The 23,811-nt window shown below is 46.7% G+C and overlaps 1 protein-coding gene across 7 annotated transcripts in view; it reads right to left on the bottom strand.

Moving 5' to 3' along the window:
- Positions 1-23,811, bottom strand: part of Foxn3 (forkhead box N3) — a 377,817-nt gene that overhangs the window by 79,584 nt on the left and 274,422 nt on the right. For all 7 annotated transcript variants that reach the window (XM_057782270.1, XM_057782276.1, XM_057782277.1 and 4 more), the window contains one exon: positions 23,414-23,478. In XM_057782270.1, coding sequence (XP_057638253.1) covers positions 23,414-23,478 — 65 coding nt within the window. The remainder of the gene's footprint in view (positions 1-23,413; positions 23,479-23,811) is intronic.

The raw sequence follows: 23,811 nt of genomic DNA, 5'->3' as shown, positions 1-23,811 counted from the left end.
TGTATCTGAGTTTGGATCCATGCCAGCTGCAAGGATCCAAGGTCACGGCCCCCTCAAAGCATCCAGCACTGCCATCTCGGTATTCTGGGCATAAGTATCTTAGTATTGGTTAGTGTGCCAGTCCTATAGCGTCAGTTAAGGGAGCCAGCTGCTTCCCTCAGGGGTGTCACCTGCTGACCTCATGACATGGCCACTCACTCACTAGCCCTTACGGACCTTGTGCTGAGCAGTTTCCCCAGCTGGGAAGCAAAGTCCTGATAGCGCCCCCTCCCTAGGATTTGCAGGGATGGAGAAAAAGCGAACTGAGTCTGGGCTAGGGAGAGCCACTTCCCAGCACGGTCCCATGACTCATGCTGTCCGACTCTCTACAGCACTGCCTGAACACACAAACCTGGAAGGACTCACAATGCAGCCAGCGCACTCCCGACTCAGCATTCTAGCCCAGAGGTCTGAGTGACGTGGGCAGGCTGAGGAAAGCGGGGCACCCGGACAACAGTGCAGGGGCCACTCACATCTGCCTGCAGCTGCTCTGGAACATGTGCCAGTATCTGTGAAATTTCCTGAACTCAAAATTTCAAAACCAATCTGCCCGGTCAACAAAAGCCACCTGTATTTCAGTGTCCCAGTGCTGCCCATCCGCCATCAGCCTGTGCACCCCACCCAGCGTGCAGGATCCCCATTCTGCTTCCAGAGCCTGCCATGATGGCACACACCTGTAATTCCAGTACCGGGGGTAGCGGAAAAAGATCAGGAGTTCAAGGCCAGGGTGAGGCCAAGCTGGGTTATGAAAACTGCTTCAACAGAACAAACGACAACCTAAAGAACAACAAACTCCCACATCTGAGCACACACTGCCCCTCTAGTGTCCAGAAGAATGCTGTGTCCCTCTCACCTTTTCAGAGCCAGCGTCCCCAAGGCCACCTTTGCTGATCACACCCTGGCCTCCACAGCCCCACACAGCCCTCTGCAGACCAGCTCCCACTGATGAGCACTTAGGGGCACTTAGCGGAGATGGCCAGAGTGCTCTATTGACCGTGGGGATCAATGAAGCTTCGTTATCCCCCAGGTGAATTTCCCACACTGGCTCATCTGGGGCAGTTCAGATCCTCGGGGGCCAAATTCCTGGAGGTCAGAGACTGCTCCGCAACACTTGCCTGGCATCCAGACAAGCAAGCGACTCCCTATCAGAGCCTCCGGAGGGCAAGGACAGCTAAGGACATAGTGTACGGTTAAGCATCTCTCAAGAAATTCACACACTGACACTTTTATCACTAGCCACAAACAAATCCACACTGCTGCGTTTTGCTTTCATTTCTACCAGAGTCCGAGTTTCAGGCTGTGCAGATTCAAGGCGGACACAGGAAGACCAAGGGCTGCGTTTCTACCCATGCGGGCTGTCTTTGAAGGTGAGCCCCACCCACCCAGCCCACATCAGACACGGGCGGCACTAGATCCTAAGGGCGGGGAAAACTTGAAGTGTAAAAAGCCTTTGGACAAAAGTCTATTCTCTCACACAGAGGCTGGCTGGAGTCTTTCTGTGTGTGTACACATGTGTGGGATGGGGGTCGGGTCCATGTGTGCAGGCCTAAGGTCAAAGACAGGAACTTACACACACACACACACACACACACACACCGCACCACCCCCTTTTGAGGCAGGCTCTCTTACTGAACCTGGAGCCTACTGATTCAGCTGGTTGGCCAATGAGCTCCCAGGATCCTCCTGTCACCCATTCCTAGAGCTCGGATTACACTGCTGTTCCTGGATTTGTTCTCAGTGTGGAGTACCTCAGTGTCCAAGCTCGGGCTTCATGTTTGTGGTATTTTACCAAATGAGCCATCTCCCCACCTTGTCCCCTTCCCAGAGTGGTCTTAAGAAAGGGTCCCACCAAAGCTGCCTTCCTTGTGTGGCCATGCAGCTCCTCATCAACTGCATAACCCTCGCTCTGTGCACTTCTCAAAGTCTGCTGTACAAACAGGATTCTAACTAGACCATTAACGAGTCCTAGAGGAGTCCCTTGGGACCGGACAGAGGTCAGTCATCTTTGATTTTCAAAACACACCCTAGGCATACCCACCATATTTATTTTCTTATCATCAAGAAAGGGGCCTCTGGGGAAATCAAAGACAGAAGTGACACTATACAGAGTAATTCCTCCATTCTTCTGAAAGTTCATTTAAAGGGGGAAAAAAAAGAGAGTCCCCAAGACACCTAAGGAAACCAGTTCTCCAGAGTCCCACGTGGAAGATAAGGTAACTGCTCCCCTAGGCATACGTCTGAGAAGTCCTTAATAAACACACTTCCTTCTATGTCCTGCCATCGGCTAGGAAAACAGCCTGTCCTTCCTGCACACCACACTGCCTTTTTAAGGACACCTGCTGTCATTTCCAATGGAGAAATAGAGTGTTTCTCGTGGAACAATTGGCATAAAAAGGGCTCTCACATAATGCCCTTCAATCTCCCGCAAACGAAAATCAATCAGCTGGCAAGATTGTGTCACCAGAGATCAAAGGGGCGAGTTAGACCTAAACAGGCAGGTGGACCTGACGGGCAGTCCGAAAAATGAGGGAAGCAGGGCAGGAATCAGACTTCTTCAGTGACCTCGTGGTCTTGTCGCGTTCTACGAGGCCAGGACAAACAGGCTGCGCGGAGAGCTATTTTGGTCACACAGCTGCAAGCGTATGATTGATGAAGATGCTTGGCGCCTGGCTCCCAGGAACAGGGAGAAGCAAGCAACTGCTGTACCAGCCATTAAGGAGCAGAACGTCTGGCTATTCGCTCATTCTTCCTCATTCTAACCAAAGTTGGTTGCTTCATCGCTGCAAACGTGACCTTGGGTGATTGCCCAGGTAGCTAGTTGTCTCTGTGATTTGTTACATGTTTTGGAAGTTGTTTGATTGCACTTCCTAATTACTCAGGTAACATTATTTCCCTTCTCAGATCTTCGATGGGGTTGAAGACTATATAAATGTAGTTACTTTCGACTCATGACTTAGCCAAGCTATTTATTATATAAGACCTAAGATAGAATAGGATATTTGTACTTATTGTATATAATTTCATAGTAGGTTTAGAACTCTCTTACTTAAATAAAAGGGGGAGGTGTTGCGGGAGGTCCTTCCGCTCCTCCAGCCAATAGCCGCCAAGATACCAGCCCATTGGGGCGTGGTATCTTTCCCTTTAAAAAAAGCGGCCACTTCCCTCCTCTCTCTCTTTACTTCCTGCTCCGGTTCCGGCGACTAGACTTCTTCCCAATTGCGTGCGCAGAGGGCTGTTGTCTGGGACCGTGATCTGTAAGTTTATTCCCCTTTAAATAAATACCACCCTATTAATCACAATTCCAAACTGGTGTGGGATTGTTTATGACTTGCGCCTTCAGACAGGAAGAGAAGAGAAGGCGTGGTTCACAATGCCGTGCGCTAAGTTCGTGGTTTCTTCTGGAAACAGGCAGGGATAATGAGGGTGGCAGTCACGACACCGCCAGGAGCACGGCCTGGCATTCAGAGCAAGAGTCACCACCGCAGATCCGGGGATAAAGGCAGGGCCCTGAAAGCCTTGAAAACACTTGACTAAATCCTACTTTTTACAATGCAAGCAACTTTCATCAACTTTTCATAACCAAGTAATAATCTCAAGATCAATGCAACATACTTCATTTCAGCCGTCTCATTCCCATGACACTTTTTCCAGCTACACAATCTCATTTTCTAGAAACTCCGCCATGAGAGGGGTGAAGGGTAGGAAGCATCCCCGATGGGAATGAACCCCCTCGTCACTGAGAACCCCACTCTCCCACCCTCGCACACACTCGGGTAACCTGTGCACCACTAACTCCGCAGCTGAGTACTTCATGGGGTGGCCACCATCTAGTTTAGCTGGGAGAGGGGTGTGTGTTCCTCGCTGCCTGAAGCAGCAGTCCCCTGTGTGTCTGTACAGATGAATCCGCTCCAGATTCCATGACCCTCTGGGCAGACTCAGGTGGATAACGTTGGGGCTATTAATGAAGTGGTCACGGCTCTGCTTAGGACCGGTACAGGAACTTCCTACCAAACCACACACACAAACTTATTTGATGGACAGAGTTGCCTCCACTCACCGTCCCACCCTCTCTGCAGCAAGAGGACAATGTCTCTCAGGTCTTAGAAGCAAGACACCTCTTTTGTCTCTTTTTAGCATCAAGTCAGTTTTAATCGTCTCAGCAGTTAAACTATATAAATGATGACGTTCTTTTGTTGTCCCAGCTATAAGTAGGCTGGAGCTCAATCTGTGACTGAGTGCCCTCGATGGGTAATCTTGATTTTCAACTTGATGGGATTTAGAGTCTCCGTGGAATCACACATGATGTCGGTTAGGAGTCTCTACAGTGGGTTAATTAAACGGGGAAGACCCATCTTATTTTTTTTTTTTTTTTTTTTTTTTTTTGGTTTTTCGAGACAGGGTTTCTCTGTGGTTTTGGAGCCTGTCCTGGAACTAGCTCTTGTAGACCAGGCTGGTCTCGAACTCACAGAGATCCACCTGCCTCTGCCTCCCAAGTGCTGGGATTAAAGGCGTGCACCACCATCGCCCGGCTTGGGAAGACCCATCTTAAACATAAGTGGCACCACCCCGTGGGTTGAACTCCTAGACTACATTTTAAAAAAACTACGCAAGCTGATTGGGATGTTATGTGACAGCTGCCTCAGGCTCCTGCACCGTGCCGTCCTCACCTTGACAGACTGTACCCTCGAAGAGTGAGCTGAAATAAACCCTGCCCATCCTTGAATTGTTAAGCCTGGTATTTGTTATAGCCAAAGGACATAACCAACACACCAGCATGTCTTTTGAACCAATACATGGAACTTACGTACAAATCTTACAAATTCATGCTACCTCCATGCCATCTTAGTTTCCTGCTTCCTCTCTCCCTTCTTTATGGATTCTACGTTTCCTCTGTGAAAAACCTCTAAGCGTTTTTTGTAAGCTACTGCAAATACTATTGGGAGCATAGTGAGATGCGTTAGACAAATTAATAAATCCGGTCATCAACACGCAGCCCTTTGCAGCAATGGCTGCCGAGCAGATGGTAAGAAGTGCCAAAGTCGAGGCAAGGCCTCTGAGAAACTTTTCCACTTTGGGGTCAGCTCTCCACCAAAAACATTTTCTTCCGGCTCCAGTTGTCATGGAACATCTGGAAGCCTGTGTGACCTGCATGTTAAGTATGATTTAAAGTAAACATAAAAAACAGCCTCATAAATTCCAAGTCAGGAGTGACAGTCAATTCTGCCATCTACTTGCAACTCAGTCCAGCAGGCCCACACCCACACCGAACTTTTTTTTCTTCTACTTGTTTCTTTAAAGATTTATTATGTATACAATGGTATGATATGAGGTATCCTTCTGTATATATGTGTTGCTTTTATTGGTTGATGAATAAAGCTGTTTCGACCAATGGCTTAGCAGAGTAAAGCCAGGTGGGAAATCTGAACAGAGATAAATAGAGAGAGTAGGTGGAGTCAGGGAGATGCCATGTAGCTGCTGAAGGAGACAGACGCCAGATCCTTACTAGCAGGCCACAACCTCATGGTGATATATACATTAATAGAAATGGGTTAAGATGTAAGAGTTAATTAATAAGAAACCTGAACTAATAGGCCAAATAGTATTATAATTAATATAGTTTTGTGTTATTATTCTGGTCTGGGTGGTCAGGAAACAAATGAGCAGTCTCTGCTTCTAGTGGTATACAGTGTCCTGTCTGCATGTATGCCTGCAGGCAGAAGAGGGCACCAGATCTCATTATGGATGGTTGTGAGTCACCGCGTGGGTGCTGGGAATTGAACTCAGGACCTCTAGGAGAGCAGCCAGTGTTTTTCACCTCTGAGCCATCTCTCTAGCCCCACTGAACTTCTTAAATGGTATTACTTTTGGCAATTTCTTAGGCTGCTCTTCAGACCTCATATACAGAAGTAACCAGAGGCTGGAAGCCTGCAGTCTGATGCAACAGGCAACGTACCTGGATCACAATTTCCATTGTTTAAAATGGACATGAATTAAATATTCCTTACCTGAAAATGTGGGGACCAAAAGGGATCATGATTACATGTTTTTCAGATTTGAGGATTTGTGCACATACATAGTGAGACACCTACTGTAGTGATAGGATCCATGAACACCAAATTCATTAATGTGTCACTTACATTGTCTACATATGACCTGCAGAAAATATTTTCTCTAAGAAACAAAGAGTCAACACATAATTCTCACTAATGAAGTCCTGTAAGTTTGAATTTCAGATCTAGAGTTTTCTGATTATGGTTGGCATAAAATTGTTGACAGTCTTGGATATTACAGTTTAAACAGTATGATAACAACCCCCCCTCCCCCGCAGTTTAAGCTGCACAAACTACCCAAATGCTTTCAAGGCCAGAGCAGGGGACACTCGTGCTCTGGTCACTGAGCTCTGGGCTGGCAGGACACACACTCTATGCAGATGGTGACCAGCACAGGGCTCTCTCCCTTCCTAGCACTAAATAAGGTATCTGATTTGGGGCTCGTGGCTAGCATATCTTGGTACAGCAAGCTTTGATCTTGCCTCAATATGTTCAAACAGAATGGTCTTCTGGTGACAAGGAGAAAACCCGTATACAATGTCAAAGATGGTTTCAACAGGTCAAGAAAATTAGCCACAAGCTTCTTAATGATGGGGACATGTTCTGAGAGACATCTTCTTTCAGATGATTGAGTCACTGTGTATACCGACATATTGACTCACATACTGAATGAAGTTTGTCCTCTCCTCCTTGGATTCCTGGTGCAATCTGGATACAACAAACATAAAATGCACAAGGCAGCTGGCGTGTTGCTTTATATTACAAGGAATATGTTGTAAATTAATGACCAAGTCAAGTGTGTGGTACATGCCTGCAATCCCAAATATTTAGCAGATTGAGGCGGGTGAGGTTAGCCTGGGCTAAGGGGTAAGACACTTTTTTAAAAATAAAGACCCAAAGTTACAAAACAAGAAGAAGGAGAAGACGGAGAAGGAGAAGAAGAAGAAAGAGAAGAAGGAGGAGGAAGAGGAGGAGGAGGAGGAGGAGGAGGAGGAGGAGGAGGAGGAGGAGGAGAAGAAGAAGAAGAAGAAGAAGAAGAAGAAGAAGAAGAAGAAGAAGAAGAAGAAGAAGAAGAAGAAGAAGAAGAAGAAGAAGAAGAAGAAGACACCAGAGGTAGGAATACAAATTCAGCAATATGAACCCTCTGATATAATTGTTATAATACAGAGCTAGGGATTGTCCTCTCCTTGTGCATTTTTCTAAGTATCCCAGAAGAGAGGTGTAGAGTTTGAATGTAATTGGTCTCCATAAGCCTATAGGGAGTGGCACTATTAGGAGGTGTGGTGTTGTTAGAGTAGTTATGGTCTTGTTGGAGAAAGTGCGTCACTGCAGAGGTAGGTTTTGAGGTTTACTATGCTCAAGCTACTCCCAGTGATACAGTTCACTTCCTGTTGCCTGCTGATCAAATGGTGGCGCACACCTTTAATCCCAGCAAGGGCAGAGGCCAACGGATCCCTGTGAGTTCAAAGTCAGCCTGGTCTATAGAGCAAGTTTTAAGATAGCCAGAGCTATACACAGTGAAACCTTGTCTCAGAGAAATAAAAAACTAAAAATAAATAAAAAGATGTAGAACTCTCAGCACCATGTCTGCCTGTACACCACCATGTTCCACTATGATGATAATGAACTAAATCTCTGAAACTGTAAGCTGCCTCAATTAAATCTTTTCCTTTGTAAGAGTTACCATGATCATGGTGTCTCCTCACAGCAATAGAAGCCCTAACTAAGACAACAAGGGAAGATGGCTCCATCAAGAAAGGAAGGAAGAAAAGGAGGGATGGACTGTCTTGGGGAGAAATTGTCTTGGCAGACAAGGTCTGATACCTGGTCCAGTTTTCTTGCTTGTCCACTGAGGGTTTAGATGGCCAGGAGCTTGAAGGCTCTCCTTACTCAGAGACTGTGATTAGTCAATGCCTGAACTCACACATCACACACACACACACACACACACACACACACACGAAGCCATCACCATCAGAACCATTATCCCATATGTATCAGAAATGTTGTTTAAATGAGCCTGGTACAGGAAAGCCAATGCTTCTGGTTAGATCCGAACCCTAAACACACAGAGAGAGCTAGCTAAGGAGGAAGACATCAGTGTAGATCTTGAGCGCCCAACTATAATAGATGGTGATGTTGTTCATTCTTCTGGGAAAACAAGGGAAACACATCTCTGAATAAGATAGTTTTAGAATCTATATCCAGGGACACCCAACACTAAATCCACTTCCACATATATAGGCTGAGTTTCATTTACCTGGAAATTATAGAAAGAAAACTTGCCCTTTTTTTTGTTTTGTTTTTAATTTTCCAGACATATAATGAGCTATCTTGAACATGGATTACAGGTCTGAACAGGAAACTCATTTGTGTTTCCTAACATACATGTAGCCTAAAGGTAATTTTGAACAATGCCTTTAGTATACTGGATCCAACCACCTAGGAGCAGAGGTGTGGGAGCTTCCACTTGGGGGTGTGCAGAGAAGTACTCAAAAAGTTTCAGATTTTGGAATATTCCCAATTTGGGGGACGGGTAATTATACTGCTTCATGTTTAATCATGTAAGAACAATAGGTTTTTTGCTTTAATTGTAACACGCTCTTAAGGAATCTGAAAACTTAAGAGGTAGCATTAACCAAAGGCTGAGGTATGGAAGCTCTTGGTTTAATACAAGATAACAAATGGTTCACTGATCTGACAGGCTTTGCTGAGTACCCGCATCTCTTTGAGAAAACCTGCAAAGGAAGGATGCTCTTACTCCTGACAGCCTCCAAGGGTAAGAGCGTGATTAGCCTTACCTTTGGCTGAAGACGACATCAGTTATCCTGCATGGCGCTGCAAATTAGAAGTCCCAGTGACTCAGGCCTGTGTGTTTTCAAAATCCTGGAAGTTTTTGCAAGCACTATGTTTTCTTCAGTAGCAAGATGCCTGGTGTGTTTTGAATAGTAATTTCTAAACCAACTACTTTGCCAACTATGACCCATCAAGACAGGTAGGCAACTGCTTCTGTCTACATAGATCTGGGACGTGCTTTGGCACAGACACTTCCAAAGTTTCTGCTATAAACTTTTCTCTTTTTCTCTGCCAAAATTAATTTATAATCATATAAGTTCATCTTAACTTACATTTGTGAATGAACTTTCTGGTTATGAAAAAAAAAAAAAAAAAAAAAAACCACACTACCCGGGGGAGAGACTGACATTTTTGTAATCTTTGTCAGCTCAGCAGGCCTGTTCAAGATGGAGTCTAAATATCACACTAATGATATCAATACAAGCAAGTTCAGAGGGCCTACCTAAAACACGCTTGAATTGTCAAAGAAATTCTTGTGAGTCTGTGTTTCTCCCAGCTCTAAATTAACATTGATTCAACAAAATCTTTGTGAGACCTATTTTTTAATCATGGGAGAATTCTGAGGTTCACTCCATGTGTGTAATAGAAAACCGAAATCAAATAAGTGTAATGAAATGGATGCTGCTATTCGTTGCTGAACATTTCCCTTTGATGTAGTGTGCACAGAGCCAGGTCTGCACAGGGATCCCCTGAAGCAGCATACACTCAGCAAGGGCCATACATGGAGCTCTGGGAGACTGCCCCAAGTACTCAGAAGGCTGCCAGCACCCGGGGAACCCATCTTCTGTCTCTGCAGACATTACCTTGCACTCCAGAACTAACCAAACCCTGGCTTGTCTTTCTACACCATCCCTGGCTGTGGTCAACACCAAGCCGAAACAATCAGATGGAAAACTGGTGGGCTCACAAGCCAAGGGGTCCCCATGACAACTGGCCCTGTGTGCCCTGTACAATTGCAGCAAACACGGGCCATTGAAACCACAAGGAGACCAGTGCTCAACAACCCAGACAGAAGGAGTTTCCATCAACAGGATGCACACAGGCATGGACTTAAGACTAAAACGTCAATCAAAGACTTCTCTTCCCTCCCCTCTTGAGAATGGTACAACAACTCCCATCAGTGATGATGGGTTAGTTTTCTATTACTGCAATAAAAAGCCTTGGCCAGGGTATTATAGAAGGAAGGGGTTATTTGGGCTTATAGCTCTAATTAGAGTCCATCACCACCATGGTAAGGAAGCAGGCAGGCATGGCGGCTGGAGCAGAAGCAGGAAGCAGAGTGTGAACTCAAAAGAGAGAGCATCTTTAAACTTTCAGAGCCTGCCTCCAATGACACACCTTCTCCATCAAGGTCACACCTCCTAAATCTCCCCAAACAGGGCCACCAGCTGGGGACCAAATATTTAAAGGCCTGTGACCATGGATGGGGGGGGCATCTCACAAAAAGCCCACAACAGATGATGGCAACAGCTTCTATTTGGTCACAGTGTAGAAGGTGACAGAACTACGGTCCTTAGGGTCTGCTATAGAGCCTACCTAAGTTAGTGGGTTTCTAAATAACTGCCTGAGCTCACACTGCATACCAGAGTCTTTGTGTTAACAAGCACGTTTTAAAACTGAATTGCAAGGTCTGGGTCGAGATGGACCAGTCTTGCATTTGGACTTGCAAACACAAAGACCAGAGTTCCACCTTCAGAACCCATGTAAAGAAAGCTAGGAGGACATAATGTGCTTACAATGTCAGCTGTCAGGAGGCAGAGCCCTGGAGTTCACTGAACAGCCAACCATGCTAGCCTACTTAGTGACTCAGGCCAGTGACAGACTTTGTCTCAAAACAAGGGAGATGGTATCTGAGGACCAATACCCCTGGCCTTTATAAGCATGTGCACAGATGTGCACCTGCACACACTCATTCATGAGTGTACACACACACACACACACACGCACGCACATACAAATGGGGAGATATATGGCTTGGTAGCATGGGGAAACCATGGCCAGTAGTCTCTCCTGAAGGCCCTGTCCTTCATTCTCACTCATCTCCGGTGGAAATGACTTGGAAGAACTCTCTGTAATCGCTGCTTTCCTTGCTGCCATGACTGAATGCCTGACAAGAAGCCACTGAAAAGGAGGAAAGGTTCATCTTCGCTCAGCTTGAGGGTCATAGTCCATGGTAGATGGGAGAAGACGTGGCTGCGGGGGCAGTATTCATTTGGAACTCCTCACATCTTGACTGGACAGGAAGCAGAGAGAGGACAGGGAGCAGGGCTGGGGTTGAGAACCTCAACCTTGCCTCTGCTACCCACTTTCTCCAGTACGGCTCCACCTCCTAAAGGCTCAGTGACCATCAGATACAGCATGGCCAGCAGAGGATTACATGTACACAAACACACAAACCTTTGGGAATATTCCGTATTTCATCCACACCATTCCGTCTACTTGCCAGCTTTGAACCTAGTCCTTCTCCAATGCCAGAAACAAAACAAAACCACCACCAAAAACAAAGCAAAAACAAAAAACAAGCACCTCTAACCTTCCCCAACCAATCAACCAAATGAACAAAAACCAAGGGTCAAGAATCACAGTGATAGTACTAGCTCTATTCATATGCGCGCCTGGAATGGTCACTGGGGCCAGGACAGGAAGGGTTGAATGAGACATTACCTAGAAGTACATAGATGGCTAGTTGGGAGGGGGGGTGCAGGGGAGTCTTTCTACTTGTAAGTCTGGATCAGTTTCTGAGAAAGGAAAAAGTAACTGCCCATTACAGCAACACAGATATTTTGAGAGACACAGCCATGGGCACACAAAGGTCAGGTTACACATGCAAGCAAACCCAGCTAGTCAGCAGAAGGTCCAAGGCCAGCATGTAGATCTTCCAAGGCTCCTCCTGCTTTGTCCCCTTTGTGATAATTGCAGTTATTTATGAGAATACAGAACCATCAAGGTCATACAGTGTCGGTCAGGCTAAGATAATTTCCCAGGGGCCCAGAACTTGGAAAAGGACATTTACTCTCCCTCCCAAGGTGTGTGTGTGGGAGGGGGAATCTGGACACGCTCCCTGCTTCCTGGTAAAAGGGAGAAGAGGGCTAGAATTCAGCTGTCCATTGCTGAGGATTAACATTAAATGGGAAGCTTGAGATCTTCTCAAAACCCCCTTTAGCATTGAATTTTATTCTTAGACTTGCAATCTTACAGAACAGGTAAGTGGACAGCTGGTGGCTGTATTAACTACTGAAATGCCTCAGATGTCATGATGCAAGCAAGAACTCAGCTGCACAAAGATCTGGACACCGGAAGTCTAAGTGCAAGGGGCTGGCAGGTTTGGTTTCTCCAGAGACCTCTCCTTGGCTTGCAGGTAGGCAATGTCCTCTTCCGCAGCACAGGACGGCCCTGCTGTCTCTCTCTCTCTTTTTATAAAGACACCAATCCTACTGGACAGTCTTCACCTTTACTCTCACCGAACTTAAATCACCTCTTTAAAGGCTCTATACCCAAATGCAGACCCCACTGGGGGTGGGACTTCAACATGAATGGAGGTGGGGTTCCTACAGTCCTTCCTCTCTCTCTCTCTCTCTCTCTCTCTCTCTCTCTCTCTCTCTCTCTCCTTACACACACACACACATATGTTTCACAAATACTTGTGATTCTTTTCTAATCAACGTTCCCTGGGAGGTACTAGGGACAGGGCTAAGAAACCCTCCAGCCTTGAATAGATTATCATCCAGCTGGAGAAAGATATGAGAGGACAAGAGGCCTTTTGTGGGTTTTGAAGAAGAAGGGAATGATCAGGCAAGTCTTGGCAGAGGTTGGCGTCTCCACATCTCCTAAATCCACCCTCCCAAAGAGCAAGGCATGAGGTGCAGGCTGAGTTCAAGGGTGCACATTTCAATCACAACAGCACTTCAGGTTTCCAAACAAAATGAATCCTTTGATGGCTAAAATGGTAAAAATCAGGCATTAAGTCAATTTCACAAAGTAAAGGAGTCCCTACCAAACTCTAGGACCACAACACCACGTGTGTGCATGCGTACATGTGTGTCTTGGAAAGCAAAAACAAAAAACATGAACTAGGAGGAAAAAAATCGCTGGCCTTCTTAAAGATAGCTGTCATTACTCCTCATAGGGAGGGAGTCAAGGAGAGCAGACAGCAGTGCGATCCTGGAAGGGAACAAGGGCAGGGTGAGTGGTTTGGTCCCAGGAGCAGAGAGGGGTGGATAGGCAATTCATGCGGGGTGCAGACACACTGCGGGGAGCACAGTGACAACTGCCGCATGGTGTGGCCACAGAGGCTGCCAGGGCCACCCCACCTGAACTGCGGTGCTCACTGGGACTTGAAGAAGGAAAGGACAGTTGGATCACAAGGATGTGGGCAGATACTTTCAGAGAGACCAAGCAGCAGGTGGGGGTGAGGTGCCCCTGGGGTCAGGAGGATGAGAAGAATGGAGCTGCAGAGTTAAAAAAAAAAGGCTTTGGGCTTCCCAATCTATTTAGGGAAAAAAGTCACACTTGAAATCAGTATAATTTGAAGAGTAACTGAGTAATGAAAATCCAGTTCAGAACCAAAGGCATTGCCCCTTAAATCTCACTTGCTAGTTCCCAACTTAATTTTTAAATTAAGACTCCTCTAATGAGACTCAAAAGTGTTCTCAATGAATTCAGATGGCAATAAGGGGAAGAAGAGATGCTAAATGAGAAAATGGGTTCCATCTCACATGCCTGTCTGCTGAGGGTTGCAGCCGGGGGAGGGGGTGGCTATAGCTCTCGCTTACAAATGCCCATCTAACCACAAATGACATTTGTTGGACATGGAGTCAATGAATGAACTCGGAAGAGAACGGGGTCTGCTGAAAAAGTAGACTTGAACTTGGCAATCATTCAAAACACACACACACATTTAAGCATAGATACACCAGCACATACCTGCAGCTACATATTCAGTTATTCACATACACAACAAGTTTTGGGCAAATACTTCATTTGGGCTTGTTTCTCTCCATCTGTGAGAGCAAGTGGACAGTACCTAAAGCAATGAGTGCACAAACCAGTGGCTCTGTGGCTCTAGCCCGATATGTGGATGTTAGACATCATTAAAATGACAAAGATCCTGACTCTACTGGCTTAAGTTGTACTCTAGGTGATGATCAAAACATGACACACAGAAGCCATCAGTGACATATATGCACTAGTTGAACTGATTTAGAGGCACCTGACTGGTCAGGACCTTTGGTTGAACACAAGAAAAGCTCACTTTGTGTGGGCCTAGATAAAACAGAGGCATCATGCACGCAGGAGCAGGGAGGGTGGGCCCATTTCTCTCACATTGGTAGGTTCTAAACTGGAGTGCAGAGGAGGCCAGGATACTTTGTGAGTGGTACCAGCATATCCTATAGAGATTCAGAACCCAAGAAAAAAAGGCATAGTGGAGAAGCCGGGCCTGGACTGGGCCACATGGCCACCTTTGACCTGTCGTCATGGCCAGAGAGTGTCCAAAAGAAACTGGTATAGGCCATAGAAGCACACAGTGACCCCACAGGAGGAGAAATAGGCCCCGGTCTGATTACTAGTAGGCGGTACATCTGTGAGTCAGCTGACATGGACCACATAACTCCATGACCAATTCGTTCCCCTACTGTGTGAAACCCGAGGCTGAGTGCAGGGTTTGAGGATAACATGGTCTCTGCATAGGCCTCACACTTCTGGTCTTTATTAAGACCTTGTCACAATCTTGCTCAGTATGATTAAGATGCTGACTAAAGTCTCTTGTGGCAAATGTCACCACAGCAGAGACATGCACCTCTTAATTCATGCCTGTAATTGGTGTCCAATTAGCAGAATCAGATTACCTGAGCACACCCCATAAAGACTCATAGTTTGAACTAGGCACAACGGCACACAGCGGGAATTCCAGGGCTTGAGAGGCTCAGAAGTTTCAGTCCTGCCTTGACTACATAAGCAGTCCAAACCTCCTAAAACAAACAATCCACAGGACTAGAAGAACAGTAACTGTTGGGGAGGGGCCTGGTCTGCTGGGACCTGGTCTTCAGGGATGGCCTAAGTTCCTTACCACCACACACACTAGCTGGCTGCCACCACTCATCGATCTCCATCCCTGCAAATGTTGGGATCTGGTTATATTCTGGCATAACCAGGAGACTACGTGGAAGAACAAGATACAAGCATCACAGGCAACTCCAGCCCAACCCAGTGAACTTCCCTTGGTTACATTTCTGCAGGATCACAGTCTTTCAAATACAGCAAGAATGGTGTGGAACGTCTTCAGGAAGAAGGAGAGCCTGAGTCTTTCCCAGCCTCGATGCACCAGAGGCTGAAAATGGCCTTAAACATCCTGAAGGCGGAGCTACCACTGAACTGGGGGAGAGGTCTTGTTGCTGCTGCTATTTATTTGTTGTAGCTCGAGGGGGAAGGCACTGGCCACCTTACAAAACTGCAGGAATCTGCACAGATGTCATCCTGAACAGAATGAATTCTCGGCGCGTGCGCACACACACTGCCTCATAATCCTCACCAATTTCACTAAGTTGGGACTCTTGCGTATCAGACTGGGAGGTGCACATCAGGCAGGTGAGCAGCTTGAGGGTCGTGGCTGGAGGTTGGTCTTGGCTAATTCCAAGGTTCCACATGGGCACCTACACTTGGAGCACCTCCTACGCACCAGGGAGGCTACACACATCATCATCAGTCCTCTTCCTGTGGCAGTCTTGCAAGACTATTGCTTCTTCATTTTGGAGGAGTGCAAAGAGGTTGGCGAATCCGTTTCAAAGTCAGATGGTAACTGGGAGAAGGGCGGGGATTGGGCTGGGGAGACCTGAGGTCTACCCTCCGTTTGCACGCTGTCCTTTAATAAAACCAACTGGAAGATGGCTGGGTGGACGCAAACGCTAGGGAGAGATTGTCGGGATTTCTTTTAGAGGCTGCAGGAGCCACTGAGGTAATGATCCCTACACGGCCATTACACTGAAGCGCCTGGGCCACAGACGCGTGCATGTGAACGTATGCACACATCCCAGTGGTGTGCACGAAGGCACAGACGTGAAAGCCCAAAGGCCCAGGAAGGAAAGCACAGCGAGCAGAAAGAACACAAACTTGGCTTTGGAAGCTTGCTGGTGGGTGATGTGAAGCCCAGCTCTGAAAGCATCCCATGATCAGCCTGCTCAGAACACATCCTAAAAGCTCCACTATTGGTAAGCCTTTTGGTAATTTTATAGAAATATTTCTAGACCACCACCAAGCAGTTCTATAGAGATTCAAGGGGAATGGCTTCTCATTTCCAATTGTACTTAAAGCCCGGGCTCTTTGATAGACACGTGTTCCACATGGCAATAGGATCCAAAGTTGTTTCATCTCTACTTTTCATAATCTTGTTATAGATAAAATTTAATGGGTTTGAAAAACATTTCTAAATGCTATGAGAACGCTAAAGAAACATTCCTGTGATGAATTTAGTGTAAAGTTAAACACACATCCATAAAAATTCGCATCAAGTGCAACCATTGTGCAGCAGTAGGTGTTGCGTGCGTGTTAACCTTTCAGGGGCTAATGCCAGGGTTTCCTCTGCTCTATCCAATCTTTAAAAATCATAAAGGGTGTGTTGGGGAGTTTGGCTCAGTGGGTAAAGTGTGCAAGTGTGGAGATCTGAGTTCAAACCCCAGGACTCCCAACAAGTCAGCTGCATAGCACAAATATTTGCAATTACATGCTCCTACTGGGAGGAGAAGCAGAGGCAGGAGGATTCCTGAACACTCCCAGGCCAGTTAGTCTAGAGTATCTGTGTGACAATAAGAGTGACCCCGTCCCAAAAAAGGCCAACAGTGAGGATCAAGAATAGCGGTTGTCCTGACACTAGAGCTTGGGTCATAGCATGGGGGGGGGGGGGAGACAGACAGACAGACAGAGCGCATGTGCGTGTGTGCATGCACACGCGTGCACATACACACAGCAGCAGCAGCCATTTCATGTCCTCGGCCTCGAGGGCAGCAACTTCTAGCCCTGCTGTCTGCTCACAGGGCTGCTTTTTCAGGAGCAATATGAGATTCCCATGCAGACAATTATTAGAGACAGAGGTCAGAGAGTAGCTAAAGCTAGGGCCAAGCAGGAAAATAAGGATATGTAACTCAAGGTGTCTTAGATTTCACAACAGGCTACAGACACTGGGGAAGCTGGAATAACTGGAATCAGGTGTGGCCTAGTGTGCACAAGCCTTCAGTCCACATCACCACATCAACTGGATGCGCTAACACAAACCTGTAATCCCAGGATTGGGTAAAGGGTAAAGAGTAGACATTCAAGGTCATCCTCAGATACACAACAAGATTTGAGGCAGACCTGGGCTGCATAAGAGCCTTTATTCTAGAATAAATAAATAAAGGGACCAGCGAAGATCAAAATGAACTAACAGAATCTTCGAAAAATGGAACTTGTGTTTTTTTTTTTTTTTTACTGAGTGTAAAAGCACGCTCTAAAGCATACACAAAAAACTAGAGGCACCACAGAGCACCCCTTTAACTCCACCTCTAAGCAGAACAGCCACGACTGTTACTGCTGCTCCATAAAAATCTTTATTCACCACAGAACAAAAGACAAACAATGCCAAGAAACAAAGGGCTTCCTCCTCCAAACCCAAAGTCTATCCTAGGCCAAAGAGGACAGAAGGCAGCGAACACTCCAGGGCAAATGTAGAGAGGGGCCCGCCCCCTTTCTGTTGGAGTGGAGATTTTTTTAATGGGTGTGCCTGGGGGCAAGAAGCAGATTTATTTGAGAGGTGAATTCCTCCTTTGCTCTGTGAACTAAAGAGTCAGCCTGTGGAAGAGAAGAAAGACATCAGTAAGCCCAGGGCTGGAAAGTGATGGGGGCAGAGGACCAGACAAAACCTGAGATGTAGACCCTTGAATGAGAGAACTCAGTGCCCTGGACCATAACGGTCCCCAAATCCTCCTAGGTGCAGAAGGAGACACTGGTAAGCTGGCGCTCAGCATGGAAATTCAGCAGAGTGTCTGGAGTTGATTGTAAGAATGTTTCTCCTTGAGGATGGAGAGAGTGAACCCATGGGAGACAGAGGCAACAGGCAGGTGGCTCTATCATTAAGGACAACAGCCTAGGAAGGGAAAATGCTGGTCTTGAAGAGTGAGTTCACAGGAGAGAGAGCTGCCAACAGTGAACATGACAAGCCCCTCAGGGGTGGTAGACTTATTCGAGATTTATATATTTATATGGTGGTAGAGAGGTGGCCTGGTGGTTAAGAGCACTGGCAGCTCTTACAAGTGACCCGGGTTTGATCCCAGCACAAACAGGGTGGCTCACAACCATTTGTAACTCCAGTTACAGGGGACGCCCTCTTCTGGCCTCTGTGGGCACTGCACATATGTGGTACACATATACCCATGCAGGTAAAACACCATATACCCAAAATTGAAAATGTCTTTTTCTGGTTTTTATTTCTCCACATGAACCTTTCTCTGTGTGTTCCTATCACTGTGCCACCACTGTCATGAAGCCCTTGTCAAGGAGGGATCACGAGACTTTGATTAAGGTTGTGAGCTCTCTCTCTCTCTCTCTCTCTCTCTCTCTCTCTCTCTCTCTCTCTAATTTAGCCTTCCTTGGTTATTTCGCTTTAACAACAGAAATCGGTCTAATATGAGGGTTAAGCGTTAAGCTACTTGCTTAGGAAGTCAAGTCAAGACGTCTTTCCAGGTTGTCTGAATCTATACTATACTGCTTCCTGACAAGCTGTGAGAGCTTTGAAATCTGTTCTGTTTGATGACTGACTGTCCAGGCAGCCTGAAAGCACACTGTGCCCATCTTCTAGGACCCACAGAAGACGTCTGGCCGAGGGAAACACTTCTTCCATGGTTCACTTTAACCTATTGTTTATAGGACAGTGGCTAGGATGGATCAGAGCTGGTCCAGAGGGATGTTCCTGAACCTACAGTAGAGAAAAATGGAGTCTTGACTAAAAACCATGGCATTTGCTGAGGACCAGAGCCTGGGGATGTGACTCAGAACCTGAGTTTTCTGAGTAAGTCACCCCTGAGCCTTTTGTGCCATGAGATAAAATCAACTGGGAACTCCCTCATGGATACAGCAGTAAAACACACGGCGGAGCGACGGCAGCAGATGAAGGCTGTGGGGTGGATGGGAAGACGTGCACAGAACAGGACAAATTCCGGGGCCCCGCAGGTCGTCCTCATGCATGGTTTACCAATGGCACATGCCCTTGTGCACACCCAGAAACAGCAGGCATCTGACAGCGAGGGAACCAGTCTCCTCTCCCCATTGGCTGTTGGGCTTGTGGCAGCTTAATCCTGCTCCGTGCACTGAAAATGCCTCTAAGGACTTCTTTCCATTGCACTAACTTATCCTGTGGGCTGTCAGCAGCCAACGGAAAGAAAAACCTGTGGTGTGTGACAGAATTTACTTTGCTTCATTCACTGCATGCTAGGGACACAGAAGTGGTAATAATAATAATTGAAAATAATAATAATAATAGTAATAGCGACCCAGAATTAGATTGAAGAAGGAAGGTGAGGGGAAACCAGAGGAGGCAGGGTATCAGCTGTTGATGGGGGAAGTTTGAGAAGGAGTTCTTGTCGGTGCTGACAGTTACTGGCTTCTTCTCTAGCTAGGCTGAGTGGCTGAAAGGGGCTTTGGGCTGAGTGGCCGAGATGGGCCCTGGGCCTCCCCTGGGTAGCTTCAGCCAGACACAAAACTGAAAAGAGAAGCTCATGGAGGGGTATGGACAGGCGTGGGAGGCGCTTCTCCAAGGACTCGCGGCGCTAAAGCAATCCAGGGTGATCTGGTGGGCGCAACTATAAAGTCAGCAGCTTCTCCCTGAACAAAACTCTGGCAAGTTCAGGGGCTATGAGGCTCAAGAAGGGACAAAGGAACAGAAACGGCGGCAAGGAAGGTCAGACCCATCTTGTACCAAGTTGTGGCAGAAGACAAGAAGCTAAAGGGGGTGGACGGGGACGTGTCTTATGTCCTCTTAGGGCAAACACATCAGAGGCCAGATGAAGGGGCAGACCAGAGTGAGAAATCTCCTTAATTACGAAACACAGACTCATGACAATAGTTCAAGCTATGGTAACATTTAAATGAAAGAAACTGAATCTGAGCTTGCAGTGGTTGGGGTGGGGTGGAAAAGGAGAAACCCCACACAAGAATTTACTATGCTTATTAAGGAAAGAAGACATCTCTAAGCTATTTTTTTTTTTTAATTCAAACGCATACAGACTGTAACACAGGAACTTAGATACAGGCTCTTGGAGACACCTGCCAGCTGGCCGCTCCTGCCAGCCTCCCAACAAGACCCACTTGTGTTTGGATGTGCCCCAGGTCCCTTGTTAGACAACAGGCTTGTCCCCTCGTGCGGCTCTGCTTGGTTTCTATTGTACAAAAGCTGAAGGGCTCTCCAGTCCGTCGAAACTGCTAGAACACTGAAATCGTTTCTCGCAGCCTAAATGGCATTCAGAATAAACACTGTGAATTGATGAAATGACCAATTATGTGAAGTAGCCCTGCCTGGTGTAATCCAAACCAAATCTTCCCCCATTATCCTCAAACTGGGAGGTGATTCGACAGCCCAGACTGCCTGCGATTTGTGAGCCAAAAGATGGTGCCACACTCGAGGGCCAAGGAAGACCTTGAGCACTTCTGGCTAATTCTTCCTATTAGTTTTATGCTAGAAAATATCAATATACTATTCAACAGCTCACAAGCCAAACAACTGCTAAACAAGCGAAGGCGGTTGGTTCGGGGCTGTAACTGTGATGTCGCTTTAGGCTCTCACGCCCAGGTATTTCTCGGTAGAGCAGCCTAAATCCATGACTTTTTGTTTGTTTTTTGTTTTGTTTTTCAACTTTATGACAGTGTGAAAACCATATGCCTTGTGGGGAGAACCGTCCTTGAAGAGCAAGGCAAGGTTGTGCACACCTGTAATCCTAGAAAACAGGAGTTGAAGGTTAGCCTTTACTGTATAGCAAATTTGAGCTAGCCTGAGCTACATGAGACTATGTTCAAAAAGTAAGGGGAAAAAAAAAGAAACTCTTTCTAGACAAAGGGTTTAGGGCCTTGACTTCTTATGACACGGGCAGTAATGACTGTGCAGCTGCCACCGGCCACATAATCACAACGACAAACCACTGTCACTTCACAGCGACTTGTGTTGGCAAGCACGTACAGCATTAGGTGAATTCCTATGCTATTTCCTCCTTACAGTAGTTGATTTGAATATGGTCAAGGAGCACCTGCCGGGTGCCACATGTCCAGTACCATGTCCCCATTGTGCTGCCCTTCGGGATTTCCCTCTCTGGGAATGCCATGTCTGTGAATCATACGTACACGCACGCAAGCACGCACGCACACCTCTTTCTGGTTTAGGCCTTGCTGAAATGTCACTTCCCCAAGGAAGTGATGCCCCCTCTTCTACACACTTCCTGCCAAAAAGTGAGCCTCCTCTTCCCCAGGTGGCCCAACTGCCTGTCTTCCAGTTCCTGCATCCTGTACCTCACCCACCCTGGCTGCACAGAATCTCCGAGCCTGGATTCCTTCCTGGTCTGATATGGAAAAAAGAGGGAAGATGTGCACGTGGCTGAGAAAGCAGCACCGAGGTCGGGCAACATTCTAACTCCTTTGCATCCCTGTATCTTTAGGTGTAAAGTTGCTGGCATCAGCAACTTCTGGACAACAAAGATCATTTGGGAAGATTCCCTTAAAGTCTGAAAGAACTCGTTTAGGGTAGAGGGGGTCTCAAAGAACTCTAGATGAGAGGGGAAAATGGTAAAATCATTACAGAAACAAAAGTGTTAGCACATCACTGCCCACAACCCCAAATTTACAAAGATTCTTATGGTGTTCATATACACACTATAGAACACACATACACACATTATATTATATTCAACTGAATGTAGATCCCATGTACATCTGAAACCCCTAGTAGTTTAATTCCCAGTTTATATAGGAATAAGGGCATTTGTAAATCATCAATAGAAAAAAAGGAAGATACATCCACCCGTGCAACAGAACCCACCGCACTCTCTCAGGCATTACTGACTCCCTCTGTGGTTTTGTGTCATAGATACCAAAAAACCCGATCCCCACAGAGTAATCTTACCTAATATGGAACAGAACAGACTGAATCCTGTAAGAAAAAGCTTCAAGCAAACAAAACCCCAACTCTAAAAATAACCCAAAGGTTAATGATACCCATGCAATTACTATAGCTCTACATGAAAGGGGAGACACCCGTCACAGTGAACTTCACTCGAGAAAAACCCAAAGGGTGGCCCAACCATTGTTCCTAATCTTAGCAATTGTGTGTCAATTCCTTCCCTTTTCTTAGTCATTTAGGGCACCTATGATGGCTACAAAAGTAGAATTTACTCAACTGTATCTGTAACAAGAAAAACACCCCCACAACTCTCCAGATCCTAGCTTCACGTGTTATTGAAAAGCCTAAAGCCATGTGGCCCATGAAACAAGAACCATATCTCCCACCATTGTTAGAACTACTCCAGAAAAATCAATCGTAGATGCCTCTTCTTAACCACAGGAGCATCTGACCCCTTCATATGCACGGCTCGCTTCAGCATACCCTTTCGCAAGACAGGCTGAACAGCTGGCCAAAGGCATCAAGTCCCCCATCCTGCAACGGCACAGCTCTGAAGCTCTTGGCACACTCCCGTCTACTCACTTTCCATGTCTGTGCTTCCCTCTCATCCACAACTCCTGGATGAGTTGGGGTGGGAGAGTCAACAAGGATTGCCTAGTATACACACAGAGCAGACACCCACAACAGCCATAACCCAAAAGCAACGTCTAAAAGAAGCAGGCATACATCATCTGTGTTCAACCATCCCTTCTCCAACTCTGACACTGCAAAGCAATTTAACAGCAAAACTGGAGGTGAAAGACAGTTTGGATTCCTTGACGGCATCTAGCACATTTGAGGATGGGTTGGAACACAGTCCCTAAGTCGATGACACTAAATGACCAACTGTCCCGGAGCATCAGAACAAGCTGCAGCCAACCTTCCAGGTACGCAGGAAATGTTAGGAGACAACGGGGAACAAATGTATCTCCATGATGACAGGAGTGTCAATATATCCAAACCAACTGGGATCATCCCAGTTATCAGAAACACAAAGAGTTTGCGTTTATCAACCCGGCATGCACGCCTGTGCACTACAGTCACATCCAACTGTCACTGTTCCAACTCCACCAAAGAAACAGCCCTGGGACAGAGGCCTGGTTTCAAACTCACAATTCCCAGCCACCGAGACACTTGAGCAGGAAGAACTAAGAAGTGGACATTCAGACCCGGGGTACAGCAGTCACACACCTCTCCAGAGAGCCGCTACTAACCAGAAGTGAGCGCCCCGACAGGCACTGTGCACAAAGAAGGAGGGAAGGAGATGAGGGAACAGGATGTGCTGCCCCTAGACACCTACCTTGCAGAAGGGCTCCATTTCTCTTGAAGAAGGTACTGCCTGGCCAGATGGGTGGACCTGATGTGCTGGAAGAGAACACAGATGTGTGTGAGGTCTGAGAACTGGGATCCACCTCACTCCCCGGCAGCCCTTTCTCCAAACTTCACACATGGCGGCCTTGGAACCTTTCCCCAGGCACACTTTAAAAATAATTAGGTTAAAAATGGGCTTTCTTTCCCCACAGCAAAACCATCTGTGCAAATGTTCTGGTTATCATCTTGGCCAGGGTCACAACTGGCCAATGAGAGAGCATCTACAGGCCACCGGCAAATGCATGTGGTTGGGTATTTGATTTGGTGATATCAGTAAGCACTGACGCTTGTTGGTGTCTGTTTATGAGCCCATGGTGGTTCATGGAT

Source organism: Chionomys nivalis, chromosome 10 (genome assembly GCF_950005125.1).
Source record: "Chionomys nivalis chromosome 10, mChiNiv1.1, whole genome shotgun sequence".
Classification (NCBI taxonomy): Eukaryota; Metazoa; Chordata; class Mammalia; order Rodentia; family Cricetidae; genus Chionomys; species Chionomys nivalis.
This window is presented reverse-complemented; position numbering and strand designations above follow the sequence as displayed.